Here is a 12,749-nt window from a genome sequence, read left to right as displayed (position 1 = left end):
AAGTGCACACTAAGCAGTAGACATTTACTTAAAATTAAAAACAAAACTCGTAAATCTTTAGATTCAGTAACTTATAATAAATAAATTTTTAAAATCTAGGAAAGCTGTTCTTTTTGGCGAAAATTTAATTTTGACTTTTGTAATGAACATATTTCTTTGCATTTCTACTAAAAAAATTTATAAGTAGTCTACCGGCTGAAAGGTTGGCAGTTTGAACCCACCCAGTGCACCTTGGAAGACAGGTCTGAAGATCTGCTCCTAAAAGGTTACAGCCTTGAAAACCCTACTGGAGCAGTTCTATTCTGCATGCATGTGGTTGCCAGGAGTTGGAACTGACTCAACGGCAACTAACAACAATTGTTTTAGCATTCACTACTGCTACTCACACTAACTGTTGACTTTGTCCTTTATTATTTTTTATTGATTCCTACTCTATGATAAATTCTTAGGAAAGATTGAAATTTAAATAAGTACACTGGTAAACAAACAAAAATGCAAGCAGTCATGCATTCAAAGAGCAATCACCTACACCAAAAGATATTCTCTACCAGGTAAAAGAAAATGGCTCACTTCTAATCGTAAGAGCTGACCTGCTATATTCTGAAACTTTCAGTCAAGCAAATTGCAGCCAATGTACATAGCAGTGTAAATGGAAAATTTAGTCTCTGACTGGGTATACTAAAAATTATGTTTATTAAATCAGCATTATAGGGCTGAGAGGCCATCAAATTTTTTTTTCACAAGGGTTATAACTAAATAATGCATAAAAGTAGCCAATGCCCTGTTCTTCCAAGGAGAGGCCATTTCTTATTCCATGAAGAACATGACCAAAATGACTTTAATAATAATTACAAATTAATAGTTTATACTTCTGAAGTATATTTTATAATCAGGAAACCATACGGTAAAACGATTTTCACATAAGCAAAATTAAGTGTTGGTTTTCCATCTCTTTTTCTAAATGTATAGCATAAATCAGGATTTGGAATCAACATACCCAGTAGTATATATTAGCTACTACGGAAGTGCTCATCATTAATTCTGAATTCCACATAAAAAAGTATAAAGAGGAATTCAATATACATAATGAGCCTATTCTTTCAAATTATACCTACGTAAAATCTATTTTCATGATTATACAGAGAGAAAATCTGACTTTTAAACTGGGACTCTGCTATCTTCCATACAAACAACTCCAATTACTAAAAAAAAATTCTTAGAAGTGATAGCAATGTATGTGCTTTTCATTTTTCCCTAATTCTAAAAACAGTACTTTCATTTCAATACCTTTTTAAAAAAATATATGGTTAATAAAAAGGTCCCACCAAATTTCATTCAAATCACAGCTCTTTATCACACAATACTTCTCCACTGTCTAGACACTACAAACATACAAAGCTGTTAATGAGCTTACCCCGAAGTAATCTTATTCTCTTGAAACTACTACACAACAAAATAAAGTGATATGCATTGTTTTCCATGAGACTGCTACACAATCAAGAACATAACTTACGTACTCATGTCCAAAACTTACATTTTTAGCGGGTAGCAAGTCATTTCTAGTCATATCACTTAAAACTAAAGACACTGAAACTTAAATATTAAAGCTTTCACACCACAGTAAAGTAAAAAAAAAAAGGCGAAAAAGCAACAACCTTAATTTTCATTTGAGAAGACACTCTTAGATATATTTGCAAAATTCTGCATAGGCCTAATGGTATCTTCAAATAGAATACTGCATTACTTGAGAACAAAGAATGGGGAAAATACGTTTCTGTTTCCATGAAGCTCTTACCTGTATAATGCATCATCGATTTCCATAGATTCTGTTGACATGATGGGTAAATTTGTGCTGAAAACAAAAAAACAAACTCATAAGAACAGGTATGGTTATTAAACATTCATATTCTATATCGTAACATTTGATTGTACACGGGATCAGAATCACATTACTAAAAGTTTTACAAACCAAAGATATTTTATTGTCCATCACTTTACTTAGATTTTAAAAAAGTGTTCAAAGTACATTCACTGATAGCTTGCCCTGTACTGCACGTAATAAGATTATAGTCCTTATTGTTGCAGGCTGCCATTCAGTCCACCCCAACTCATTGTGATCCCATGCAAAATGGAACAAAACACTGCCTGGTCCTGTGGAATCCCATGACTGGTTGAGGTTCCAACCTTTATGAATCTTAGGATTTTCATTGGCTGACTTTTGGAAGATCACCAGGCCTTTCTTCCTAGTCTGTCTCAGTCTGGAAGCTTCACCGAAATCTATCTGGCATCACGCAACACACAAATCTCCATTGACAGGTGGTGGCTGCGCAAGAGGTATTTTGGCCAGGAATTGAACCTCCTACATGGAAGGTGAGAATTCAAGGTTAACTGTTTTATTCTCAGGTGTTGTTTCATCATTGGTGCATACATTCTGATGGATCAATATTTTAGTAATTTTGTTGGGAGTGCCTCATGAACCAGGTCTTAGCTTTCTTCTGTTCTCTATCTACATGGTCTCCCTAGATATAATCTCATTCAGCCTCAGGGAATTTAATACCATCCTTATGCTGATAACTAAATTTATTTTTCCCTGTTTCATTCCTCCTCTGACTTTCAGATATTATACACCTGCCGAAACAGTATCTGTACTCTGATGCCTAACTGGTATCACAAACATTACAAACGTTGTTTGCTGTGTGCAGCTGAGTTGATTTCTCAAGACATCTCAAGAGGTATCTCAAATCTGATCACTTTTCACTATTTAAACAAGCACAATCTCAGGTTAAACCATCATATTTCACCTCAACCACTTCAAAGGCCTCCTAACTTGTCTACTTATTTTCACTATTGCCCTTCCCCTTCAGTTTATTCTAGATAAAACAACAGCCTGCATCTTTTAAAATGTCATTTTAAAACACAGTCACTGCCCTCCTAAGAACTACTCTTCAGTGGATTTCCTTTAATCTTAGAATAAAATTCAAAAATTCTGTTGTTGTTGTGTTAGGTGCTGTTGAATCAGTTCTGACTCATAGTGACCCCATGTACAACAGAATGAAGTACTGCCTGGTCCCATGCCATCCTCACAATTGTTACTATGTTTGAGCCCAATGTTGCAGCCACCGTGCCAATCCATCTCGTTGAGGGTCTCCCTCTTTTTCCCAGACCTTCTACTTTACCGAGCATGATGTTTTTCTCCAGGGATTAACTCCTTCTAATAACTTGTCTAAAGTACATGAGACTAAGTCTCACCATCCTTGCTTTTAAGGAGGATTCTGGCTATACTTCCAAGACAGATTTGTCCATTCTTCTGGAAGTCTATGGTATATTCAATATTCTTTGCCAACACCATAATTCGAAGCTATCAATTCTTCTTCGACCTTCCTTATTCATCGCCTGGCTTTCAGATGCATATGATGCAATTCAAAATACCACAGCTTGGGTCAGGTGCACCTTTGTCTTCAAGGTGCCATCTTTGCTGTTTAACACTTTAGAGGCTTTTTGCAACAGATTTACCCAGTGCAATAGATTGCTTCATTTCTTGACTATTGATTTCATGGGTATTGACTGTGGATCCAAGTAAAATGAAATCCTTGACAACTTCAGTATTTTCTCCATTTCTCACAATGTTGCCTATAGGTCGAGCTGTGAGGATTTTTGTTTTATGTTAAGATGTAATCCATAGTGAAGGCTGTAGTCTTAGATCTTCATCAGTAAATGCTTCAAGTCTTCTTCACTTTCAGTAAGCAAGGCTAAGTCATCTGCGTACTGCAGGTTGTTAATGAGTCTTCCTCCAATTCTAATGCTGTACTCTTATTCATATAGTTCAGCTTCTCAGATTATTTGATCAGCATATAAACTGAATAAATATGGTGAAAGGATACAACCCTGACATATACCTTTCATGATTTTAAACCATGCAGTAATCCCCTTGTTCTGTTGTGATGACTGTTTCTTGGTCAATATACAGGTTCTAAAAACTGCATGAGCACAATTACGTCTTCCGGAATTCCCATCCTCCACGATGTTATCCATAATTCGTTATGATCCACACAGTCAAATGCCTTTGCAGAGTCAATAAGACACAGGTAAACATCTTTCTGGTATTTTCTGCTTTCGGTCAAGATCCATCTGACATTAGCAATGATACCCCTCATTCCAGTCCTCTTCTGAATTCAGCTTGAATTTTCAGCAGTTCCCTATTGATGTACTTTTGCAACTGTTTAAAATTTCTTCAGCATAATTTTATTTGTATGACATATGATAATGTTCAATTATTTTTGTATTCCGTTAGATCACCTATCTTTAGAATGGGCACGAATAGGGATCTCTTTCAGTTGGTAGGCCAGGTAGCTGTCTTTCAAATATCTTGGCATGGATAAGTGTTTCTAGCATTGCATCCATCAATTCCTTGTTTTTCTCCGGTCTTCAGAGCAAGCTGGACTTCTTCTTTCAGTACCACTGGTTCTTGATCATATGCTACCTCCTGAAATGGCTGAATATCAAACAATTCTTCTTGGTACAGTGATTCTGTGTATTCTTTCCATCTTCTTCTGATGCTTCCAGCATCATTCAATATCTTGCCCATAGAATCCTTCAATATTCCAACTCAAGGCTTGAATTTTTTCTGTAGTTCTTTCAGCTTGAGAAATGCTGATTGTGTTCTTCCCTTTTGGTTTTCTAACCCCAGGGATCTGCACATTTCACTTTAACACTTTGCCTTCTTGAGCCACTCTTTGAAATCTCTATTCAGCTTTTACTTCATCAGTTCTTCCTTCCACTTTAGCTACTCTACATTCAAGTGTTTAAGTTTCAAAGTCTCGTCCGACATCCATTTTGGTCTTTCCTTTCCTTCCTGTCTTTTTAATAACCTTTTGCTTTCTTAATGAATGATGTCCTTGATGTCATCCCACACCTTGTCTGGTCTTCAGTCATGAGTGTTCAATGCTTCAAGTCTATTCTTGAGATGGTCTCTAAGATCAGGTGGGATATACTCAAGGTTATACTTTGGCTCTCATGGACTTCTTTTAGTTTTCTTCAACTTGAACTTGCATATGAGTAACTGATGGCCTGTTCCACTGTCGGCCCCTGGTCTTGTTCTGACTGATGATATTGTGCTTGTTCATTGTCTCCACAGATGTAGCCAATTTGATTCCTGTTATTACATCCATTTACAGTTTCCACTTATGTTGTCAAGAAAAGGTACTTGCAATGAATAACAAGTTTTTGCAATGAGTAACAAGTCGGTCTTGCAAAATACTACCAAGCAACCTTCCAAGTCGTTTCTATCACCAAGGCCATATTTTCACACTACCAATACTTCTTCTTTGTTTCCAACTGTCACATTCCAATCACCAATAATTATCAATGCATCTCGACTGCACATTTGATTAATTTATCAAATGCATAAGTTGGTAACAATCTTCAGTTTCTTCATCTTTGGCATCAGCAGTTGGTGCGTAAATTTGAATAATAGGCATATTATTAACTGGTCTTCCTTGTAGGTGTATGGATCAAACACTTTACCATTCTCAAAAGGTCTATGTGTGTTCTGTCTGCCAGCTTATCTCTCCAGTCTCAATCTGACCACTCTCCCCTTTGCTCACTATCTTTAGCCTCACTAGTCTACTTGCTATTCTTCAAAAAGTCAAGCCTGCTCTCACTTCAGTTTTCACTCTTGCCATTCCCTCTGCCCAGAATGTTCTTCCTTCACATCTATCCATAGGTGACTCCTTATAATTCAAGCCTCTGTTAAAAGTATTGACTTATTATAGAGATCATTTCTATCACCCTATTAATAAAATGGCTCCCCTTCTCCTTAGGTTACTCCCTAACTCATTAAACTGCTGTATTTTCTGCAAATCATTAACTGAAATAATAGTATAGATTTGACTACTTGCCTACTGTCTGCTGCTTCCCTTAGAATGTATGATTCACTACAAATTCACTACTGTATTACAGTTACAGTAGTGAATTTGGACTGAAATGGACTGGTATTGGTCATTTTGAATCAGACAATCATACAGTCCACTATGCTGGGAATGACAACTTGAAGAGGAATGGTGTTGTATTCATCGTCAAAAAGAAAATTTCAAGATCTATCCTGAAGTACAAGGCTGTCAGTGATAGGATAATATACATATGCCTACAAGGAAGACCAGTTAACACTACTATTATTCAAATTTATGGACCAACCACTAAGGCCAAAGGTGAAGAAACAGATTTTTATCAGCTGCTGCAGTCTGAAATTGATCGAACATGCAATCAGGATGCATTGAAAATTACTCGTAATTGGAATGTGAAAGTTGGAAACAAAGGAGGATCGGAAGTTGGACAATATGGCCTTGGTGACAGAAACAACGCCAGAGACTGAATGATAGAATTTTGCAAGACCAACTACTTCTTCATTGCAAATACCTTCTTTCACCAATATAAAGGGCGACTATATACATGGACCTCGCCAGATGGTATACACAGGAATCAAACTGACTACATCCATGGAAAGAGATGATGGAAAAGCTCAATATCATCAGTAAGAACAAGGCCAGGGGCCAATTGTGGAACAGAACATCAATTGCTCATATCCAAGTTCAAGCTGAAACTGAAGAAAATCAGAGCAAGTACACGAGAGCAAGTCCCACCTGAATTTAGAGACCACCTCAAGAATAGATTTGACGCACTGAACACTAGTGACCGAAGACCAGACAAGTTTTGGAATGACATCAAAAACATCACAGATGAAGAAACCAAGATGTCACTGAAAAGACAGGAAAGAAAGAAAAGACAAAGATGGGTGTCAGAGGAGACTCTGAAACTTCCTTGCTAACATCAAGCAGCTAAAGCAAAGGGAAGAAATGATGAAGTCAAAGAACTGAACAGAGGATTTCAAAGGGCAGCTTGAGAAGACAAAGTATTATAATGATATGTGCAAAGAGCTGGAGATAGAAAACCAAAAGGGGAGAACATGCTCAGTGTTTTTCAAGCTAAAAGAACTGAAGAAAAAATTCAAGCCTTGAGTTGCAGTACTGAAGGATTCTGTGGGGAAAATATTAAAAGACATAGGAAGCATCAAAAGAAGATGGAATACAGAGCCATTATACCAAAAAGAATTAGTTGATGTTCAACCATTTCAAGAGGTAGCATATGATCAGGAACTGACGGTACTGAAGGAAGACGTCCAAGCTGTTCTGAAGGCACTGGAGAAAAACAAGGCTCCAGGAACTGATGGAGTATCAATTGAGATGTTTCAACAAATGGATGCAGCGCTGGAGGTGCTCACTCGTCTATGCCAAGAAATATGGAAGACAGCTTCCCGGCGAACTGACTGGAAGAGATCCATATTTATGCCTATTCCCAAGAAAGGTGATCCAACTGAATGTGGAAATTATAGAACAATATCTCTAACATCACATGCAAGCAAAATTCTGGTGAAGGGCATTCAAAATCGGCTGCAGCAGTATATCGACAGGAAACTGCCAGAAATTCCGGCTGGCTTCATAGGAGGACATGGAAGCAGGGGTATCATTGCTTATGTCGGGTGGATCCTGGCTCAGAGCACAGAATACCAGAAGGATGTTTACCTGTGTCTTACTGACTATGGAAAGGCATTTGACTGTGTGGATTACAACAAATTATGGATAACATCATGAAGAATGGGAATTCCAAAACATTTAATTGTGCTCATGAGGAACCTTTACATAGATCAAGAGGCAGTTGTTCGGACAGAGTAAGGGGATACTGATTGATTTAAAGTCAGGAAAGGTGTGCATCAGGGTTGTAGCCTTTCACCATACCTACTCAATCTGTACGCTGAGCAAATAATCTGAGAAGCTGGACTATACGAAGAAGAACGGGGCATCAGGATTGGAGGAAGACTCATTAACAACCTGCATTATGCAGATGACACAACCTTGCTTGATGAAAGTGAAGAGGACGTGAAGCACTTACTAATGAAGATCAAAGACCACGGCCTTCGCTATGGATTGCACCTCAACAAAAAGAAAACAAAAATCCTCACAACTAGACCAATGAGCAACACCATGATGAATGGAGAAAAGACTGACATCAAAGATTTCATCTTACCTGGATCCACAATCATCAGCCTTGGAAGCAGCAGTCAAGAAATCAAACGACACACTGCATTAGGTAAATCTGCTGCAAAGGACCTCTTTAAAATGTTGAAAAGCAAAGATGTCACCTTGATGACTAAGATGCACCTGACCCAAGCCATGGTATTTTCAATTGTATCATATGCAGGTGAAAGCTGGACAATGAATATGGAAGACCGAAGAAGAACTGACACCTTTGAATTGTGGTGTTGGCGAAGAATATCGAACATACCATGGACTGTCAAAAGAACGAACAAATCTGTCTTGGAAGAAGTACAACCAGAATGCTCCTTAGAAGCAAGGATAGCGAGACTGCATCTTACATACTTTGGACATGTTGTCAGGAGGGATCAGTCCCTGGAGAAGGACATCATGCTTGGCCAAGGACAGGGTCAGCAGAAACGAGGAAGATCCTCAACGAGGTACATTGCCACACTGGCTGCAACAATGAGCTCAAGCATAACAACGGTTCTAAGGATGGCACAGAACCAGGCAGCATTTCATTCCGTTGTGCGTAGGGTTGCTATGAGTCAGAACTGACTCGATGGCACCTAACGACAACAATTCCAAATACCTAAAATAATACCTGGCATTTAATAATAATAATAGCTAACACTACGCCACACATTGTTTTAAGTGTTTTAGATATACCAACTTGGTTAAAACTCACAACAACCTAACGAGATAGGTACTATTGCTATTTCCATTTAACAGAGGAAAATAAACTGAGGTTGAGAGCCATTAACTTAAATAACTTGCCAGAGTAGGATCTGAACCCAGGCAGTCCAGCTTTAGACCACTGTGCTATACCGCCTACTGCCTCTCATAGTAGGCATAAAGGAAGAACTAAAGAAATACCTGTAAAATAAATGAATTTTAGAAAAGGAAGGGGGTGGGAAAGGAAATGCTACAACTTAAAAATACTGGTTTGACAAAGTATACTTATTTTAAGGAGCCCTGGTGGCACAATGATTAAGCATTTGGCTGCTAACTGAAAGATCAGCATTCAAACCTACCAACCACTCAGTGGGAGCAATGATCTGGCAATCTGCTCCTGTACAGATTTCAGCCTAGGAAATCCTATGCAGCAGTTCTACTCCATCCTATATAAGGTCGCTATGAGTAGAAATAGACTTGACAGCACAAAATAACAACATACTTATTTTAGTGATACATCATTTACAGCAGTGTGTTTCAAATTTTTCACCACACCATTAAAGGAAAACAATATTTGTAGGCAACACTGGGGAACAGAAGTGATTCACTACCAGAGGGAACCAACCTGGGGCATTTGAACCTGAGCCACTCTGAGAACTGAGATCAATATCATCTTGGCAAATGTGTAATCCATTCTGGGCTCTGGAAAACTCTAATTATCAATTACAGGACTCTAAAAACAATGCGGGAGCCCTGACAGCACAGTGGTTAAAAGCTATGGCTGCTAACCAAAAGTGTGGCAGTTCAAATACACCAGCTGCTCCTTGGAAACCCTATGGGGCAGTTCTATTGTCCTACAGGGTTACTATGAGTCGGAACTGACTTGACAGCACCTAACAACGGCAACAAAAAAAAATATGACAGACACATAATTCAGTTTTAGTATCCAGTTTTCTAGGCTTGGCATTCACACATAAGCCAAACACATATGATTAAAATGTTATCATTTACCTTACCAAACACTGGTTGGTATCATCAAATGATATCAGTTTCTAATGAACTAAATGGATAACTATTACAAAAACTCCTGACTGTCATTATAAAAGCAAACCATACAACTGATGTATTCTAAAAGATCACTTAGCTGACACACATATACCTTGTTTTGGCACTGAAACAAAATATGGAAATAAAACAAATGTCTTATTATGCAGTTTCCTATTATCTTATCCCTAGTACACTTTTACTTGCTGTCTTCCCTGTAAGAGGTGGGAGGGGGGAGGGCAGCAGTTTTAGTGGGTAAAACTCTTCAATAAAAATGAGAAGAGCTCCATATTTAACAAGTGCTGCCTCTGAATGGTATGACTGGCATATACTTTTCAGAAAGTTCTGCCTCACTTAAGTCCTCCAAGAATTATTTCCATAATAAGATCTATAACTAAGCAACGAGTTACCACCAAATTGATTCAGACTCATGGCAACCCCATGTGTTCTAGAGTAAAACTGCACTCCATAGGGTTTTTAATGGCTGTGACCTTTTGGAAGTAGGTCACCAGGCCTTTCTTCCAAGGCACCTGTGGGTGGATTTGAAGCACCAGCCTTTTGGTTAGTAACTGAGCGCTCTCCTGGGACTCCCAATAAGATCTACTAGGCAATAAATAATGTTCTAAATAACTAAAGGGAACGTTGTTTGTAATACATAATAACCCTCAAGTAAATTTAACAGAGTTGGCAACAGCAGACAATACCATGGTACTAAAAGTGTCCCTAGGTCCCTGGAAGAAGTACAGCCAGAAGGCTCCTTAGAGGCGAGGGGAATGAGACTTCATTTCATGTACTTTGGACATGTTACCAGGAGGGATGAGTCCCTGGAGGACGTCATGTTTGGCAGAGGATCGGGGAAAAAGAGGAAGACCCTCATCAGATAGACTGACACAGTGGCTGCAACAATCGGCTCAAACATAGCAAGGATTGCCAGGATGGTGCAGGACTGGGCAGTGATTCATCCTGTTGCACACTGGCCCACTGTAAGTCAGAACCCACTTACTTGACAGCACCTAACAACAGGTCTCTGGGTGGCACAAGGGTTTGTGCTTGGCTACTAACCCAAAAGTTGATGGTTCAACCAGCAGCATCCTGGAAGAAAGGCCTGAGGATCTGCTTTCCTAGAGATTACAGCCACAAAAACACTGTGAACCTCAATTCTACTCTGTAACACATACGGTCACCATGCATTGGAACCCACTCAACAACAACAGGTTTGGTTTCGGTTTTTGGAAAAGCAACAGGTTTACAGGTAGTCCCACTTTAGCTGAAAAAAACATAACCATTACTTCTACCTTTGATATAGTATTTTCTCGTAGTGCGCAGGATATAACTAACCGCTTTATTCATTACCAGCAGAATGAAAATTACAGCTTGTATTGTATGGAACAGCAACTACTAACCAAGAAGATCCTAGCATGAACATCCCCTCCCCTCCAATTTTGTAGGGGCAGAAGGAAGTGAAGGATAACCTCAACAACTGGGAAACAAGAATGGGTAACTCGTATGTTTTTTTTTCCTTTTTTTTTTTCTTTACTAGGTGCAACAGAGGCTTCAGGGTGTCCAGACTGCCACTGATTTATTATTACCAAATTCCCTCTGGTAACAGCTTTCAAAGGAAGATCTCAGAACAGGAACACGCACAAGTAGAGCTCTTAGCTTTCATTTAAACAGGGGAGGAGGTGGAAAGGTGCTTGGCCCCAGAGTTGGGAAGCTCACACCCAGCGACCGGGGCCAAAACTCTCGGCCGGAGCCCCCCATGGCCGGTGACTGGGAGGAAGGAGACGGTCAGACCCCGACCGGAACTGAGAAAGCGCCGAAAGAGGCGGGAAGTGGACTTTCTGCTCGGGTAAACCAGCTGTAGGGGCCCGAGCCCACGCGCCACACCCACCCCGCACGCTCCCCTCGCCTCCCAGGGCCCGTTCCGTTCGGCCCCGCGGCCTCTCGCGCCGTCCCTGTCCGCTTGAGGGGGAGAAGAGAAGGCTAGGTTCTACCTGATACCCCTCGCTTCCTCACGCCCACACCCAGCCTCTTACCTGCTGGCCGCCCAGGAAGAGCAGGACGCCGTTTCCCCCTCAGGCACGGGTACAGGCTCGAAATTCTCCATCGCCACCTCAGACTCAGACGCCGCCGCCGGCTACTGGGAAGGTAGGGAAAGGGGCGGGACCGCGAGGGTCAGGGGGCGGACGGTGACGTCACCGGAGGGGGCGGTTCCGGGGAGCGCCGAACTGGCCGCGTTTCACGTCAATCTCGGTGGAATCCTCGTTTCCGCGTCGGGTGAGGCCACAGGGCGTGTTTTGCTGCAGGTGGCTTTAGTAAGTCCTCTGTTGAGGCCGGAATGCAGCAGACAGACTCCAAAAAAGCCAACCTCGTTGCGGTGGAGTTGATTTCGACTTATAGCGACTGTATAGGACAGGGTAGAACTGCCCCATAGGGTTTCCAAGGAGCTCCTGATGGGTTCGAACTGCCGACCTTTTGGTTAGCAGCCGAACTCTTACCCGCTACACCGCCAGGGTTTCCCCTGCAGACATAAGTGGAAGAAAAATGCTCAAGTTCCACGTCGCTTGTGGCTCTATGGCCAAACACAGGGTAATACTAGCAAAATGATGAGCTTGCGTAGGAAAATTTCTCAGAGTTTTGTAGTAAGATGAGGCAATCCCTTCATTTTGTAAATGAAAAACCGGAAGACTAGTAGAAACGTCCAGATTTCCAGTCTGGGATTCCGTTTTTAAAAGTTAACCATATAACAAGTGGTTTTGGGGCATCTACGGGTCAGGCACAGTGCCCACACCAAACACACGTTGGTGAATTAAAAAAAAAAGAGCTGAAAATCTAGTGAGAGCGCTCACAAATTTCATAGTGATGTGATTTTTAGAGCTAGGTTATCTTTTTGATCCCTCATTTTACTGGTGAGACAAAGGAGCTTGTCGCCAGCGTATGTGA

The 12,749-nt window shown here is 40.4% G+C and overlaps 1 protein-coding gene across 1 annotated transcript in view; it reads right to left on the bottom strand.

Annotated features, from left to right (window-relative positions):
- UBA6 (ubiquitin like modifier activating enzyme 6) overlaps window positions 1-11,968 on the bottom strand; it is a 101,662-nt gene extending 89,694 nt beyond the window's left edge. Inside the window, exons 1-2 of the mRNA XM_049886098.1 lie at window positions 11,843-11,968; window positions 1,796-1,852 (exon numbers count right to left, since the gene is read on the bottom strand). Coding sequence (XP_049742055.1) covers window positions 1,796-1,852; window positions 11,843-11,913 — 128 coding nt within the window. The 5' untranslated portion in view covers window positions 11,914-11,968. The remainder of the gene's footprint in view (window positions 1-1,795; window positions 1,853-11,842) is intronic.
- Between the last annotated feature and the right edge of the window lie 781 nt (window positions 11,969-12,749).

The sequence above is a fragment of the Elephas maximus genome, chromosome 5 (genome assembly GCF_024166365.1).
Source record: "Elephas maximus indicus isolate mEleMax1 chromosome 5, mEleMax1 primary haplotype, whole genome shotgun sequence".
NCBI lineage: Eukaryota > Metazoa > Chordata > Mammalia > Proboscidea > Elephantidae > Elephas > Elephas maximus.
Note: the sequence above shows the minus strand (reverse complement) of the source record. Positions and strands in the feature narration are given on the sequence as shown.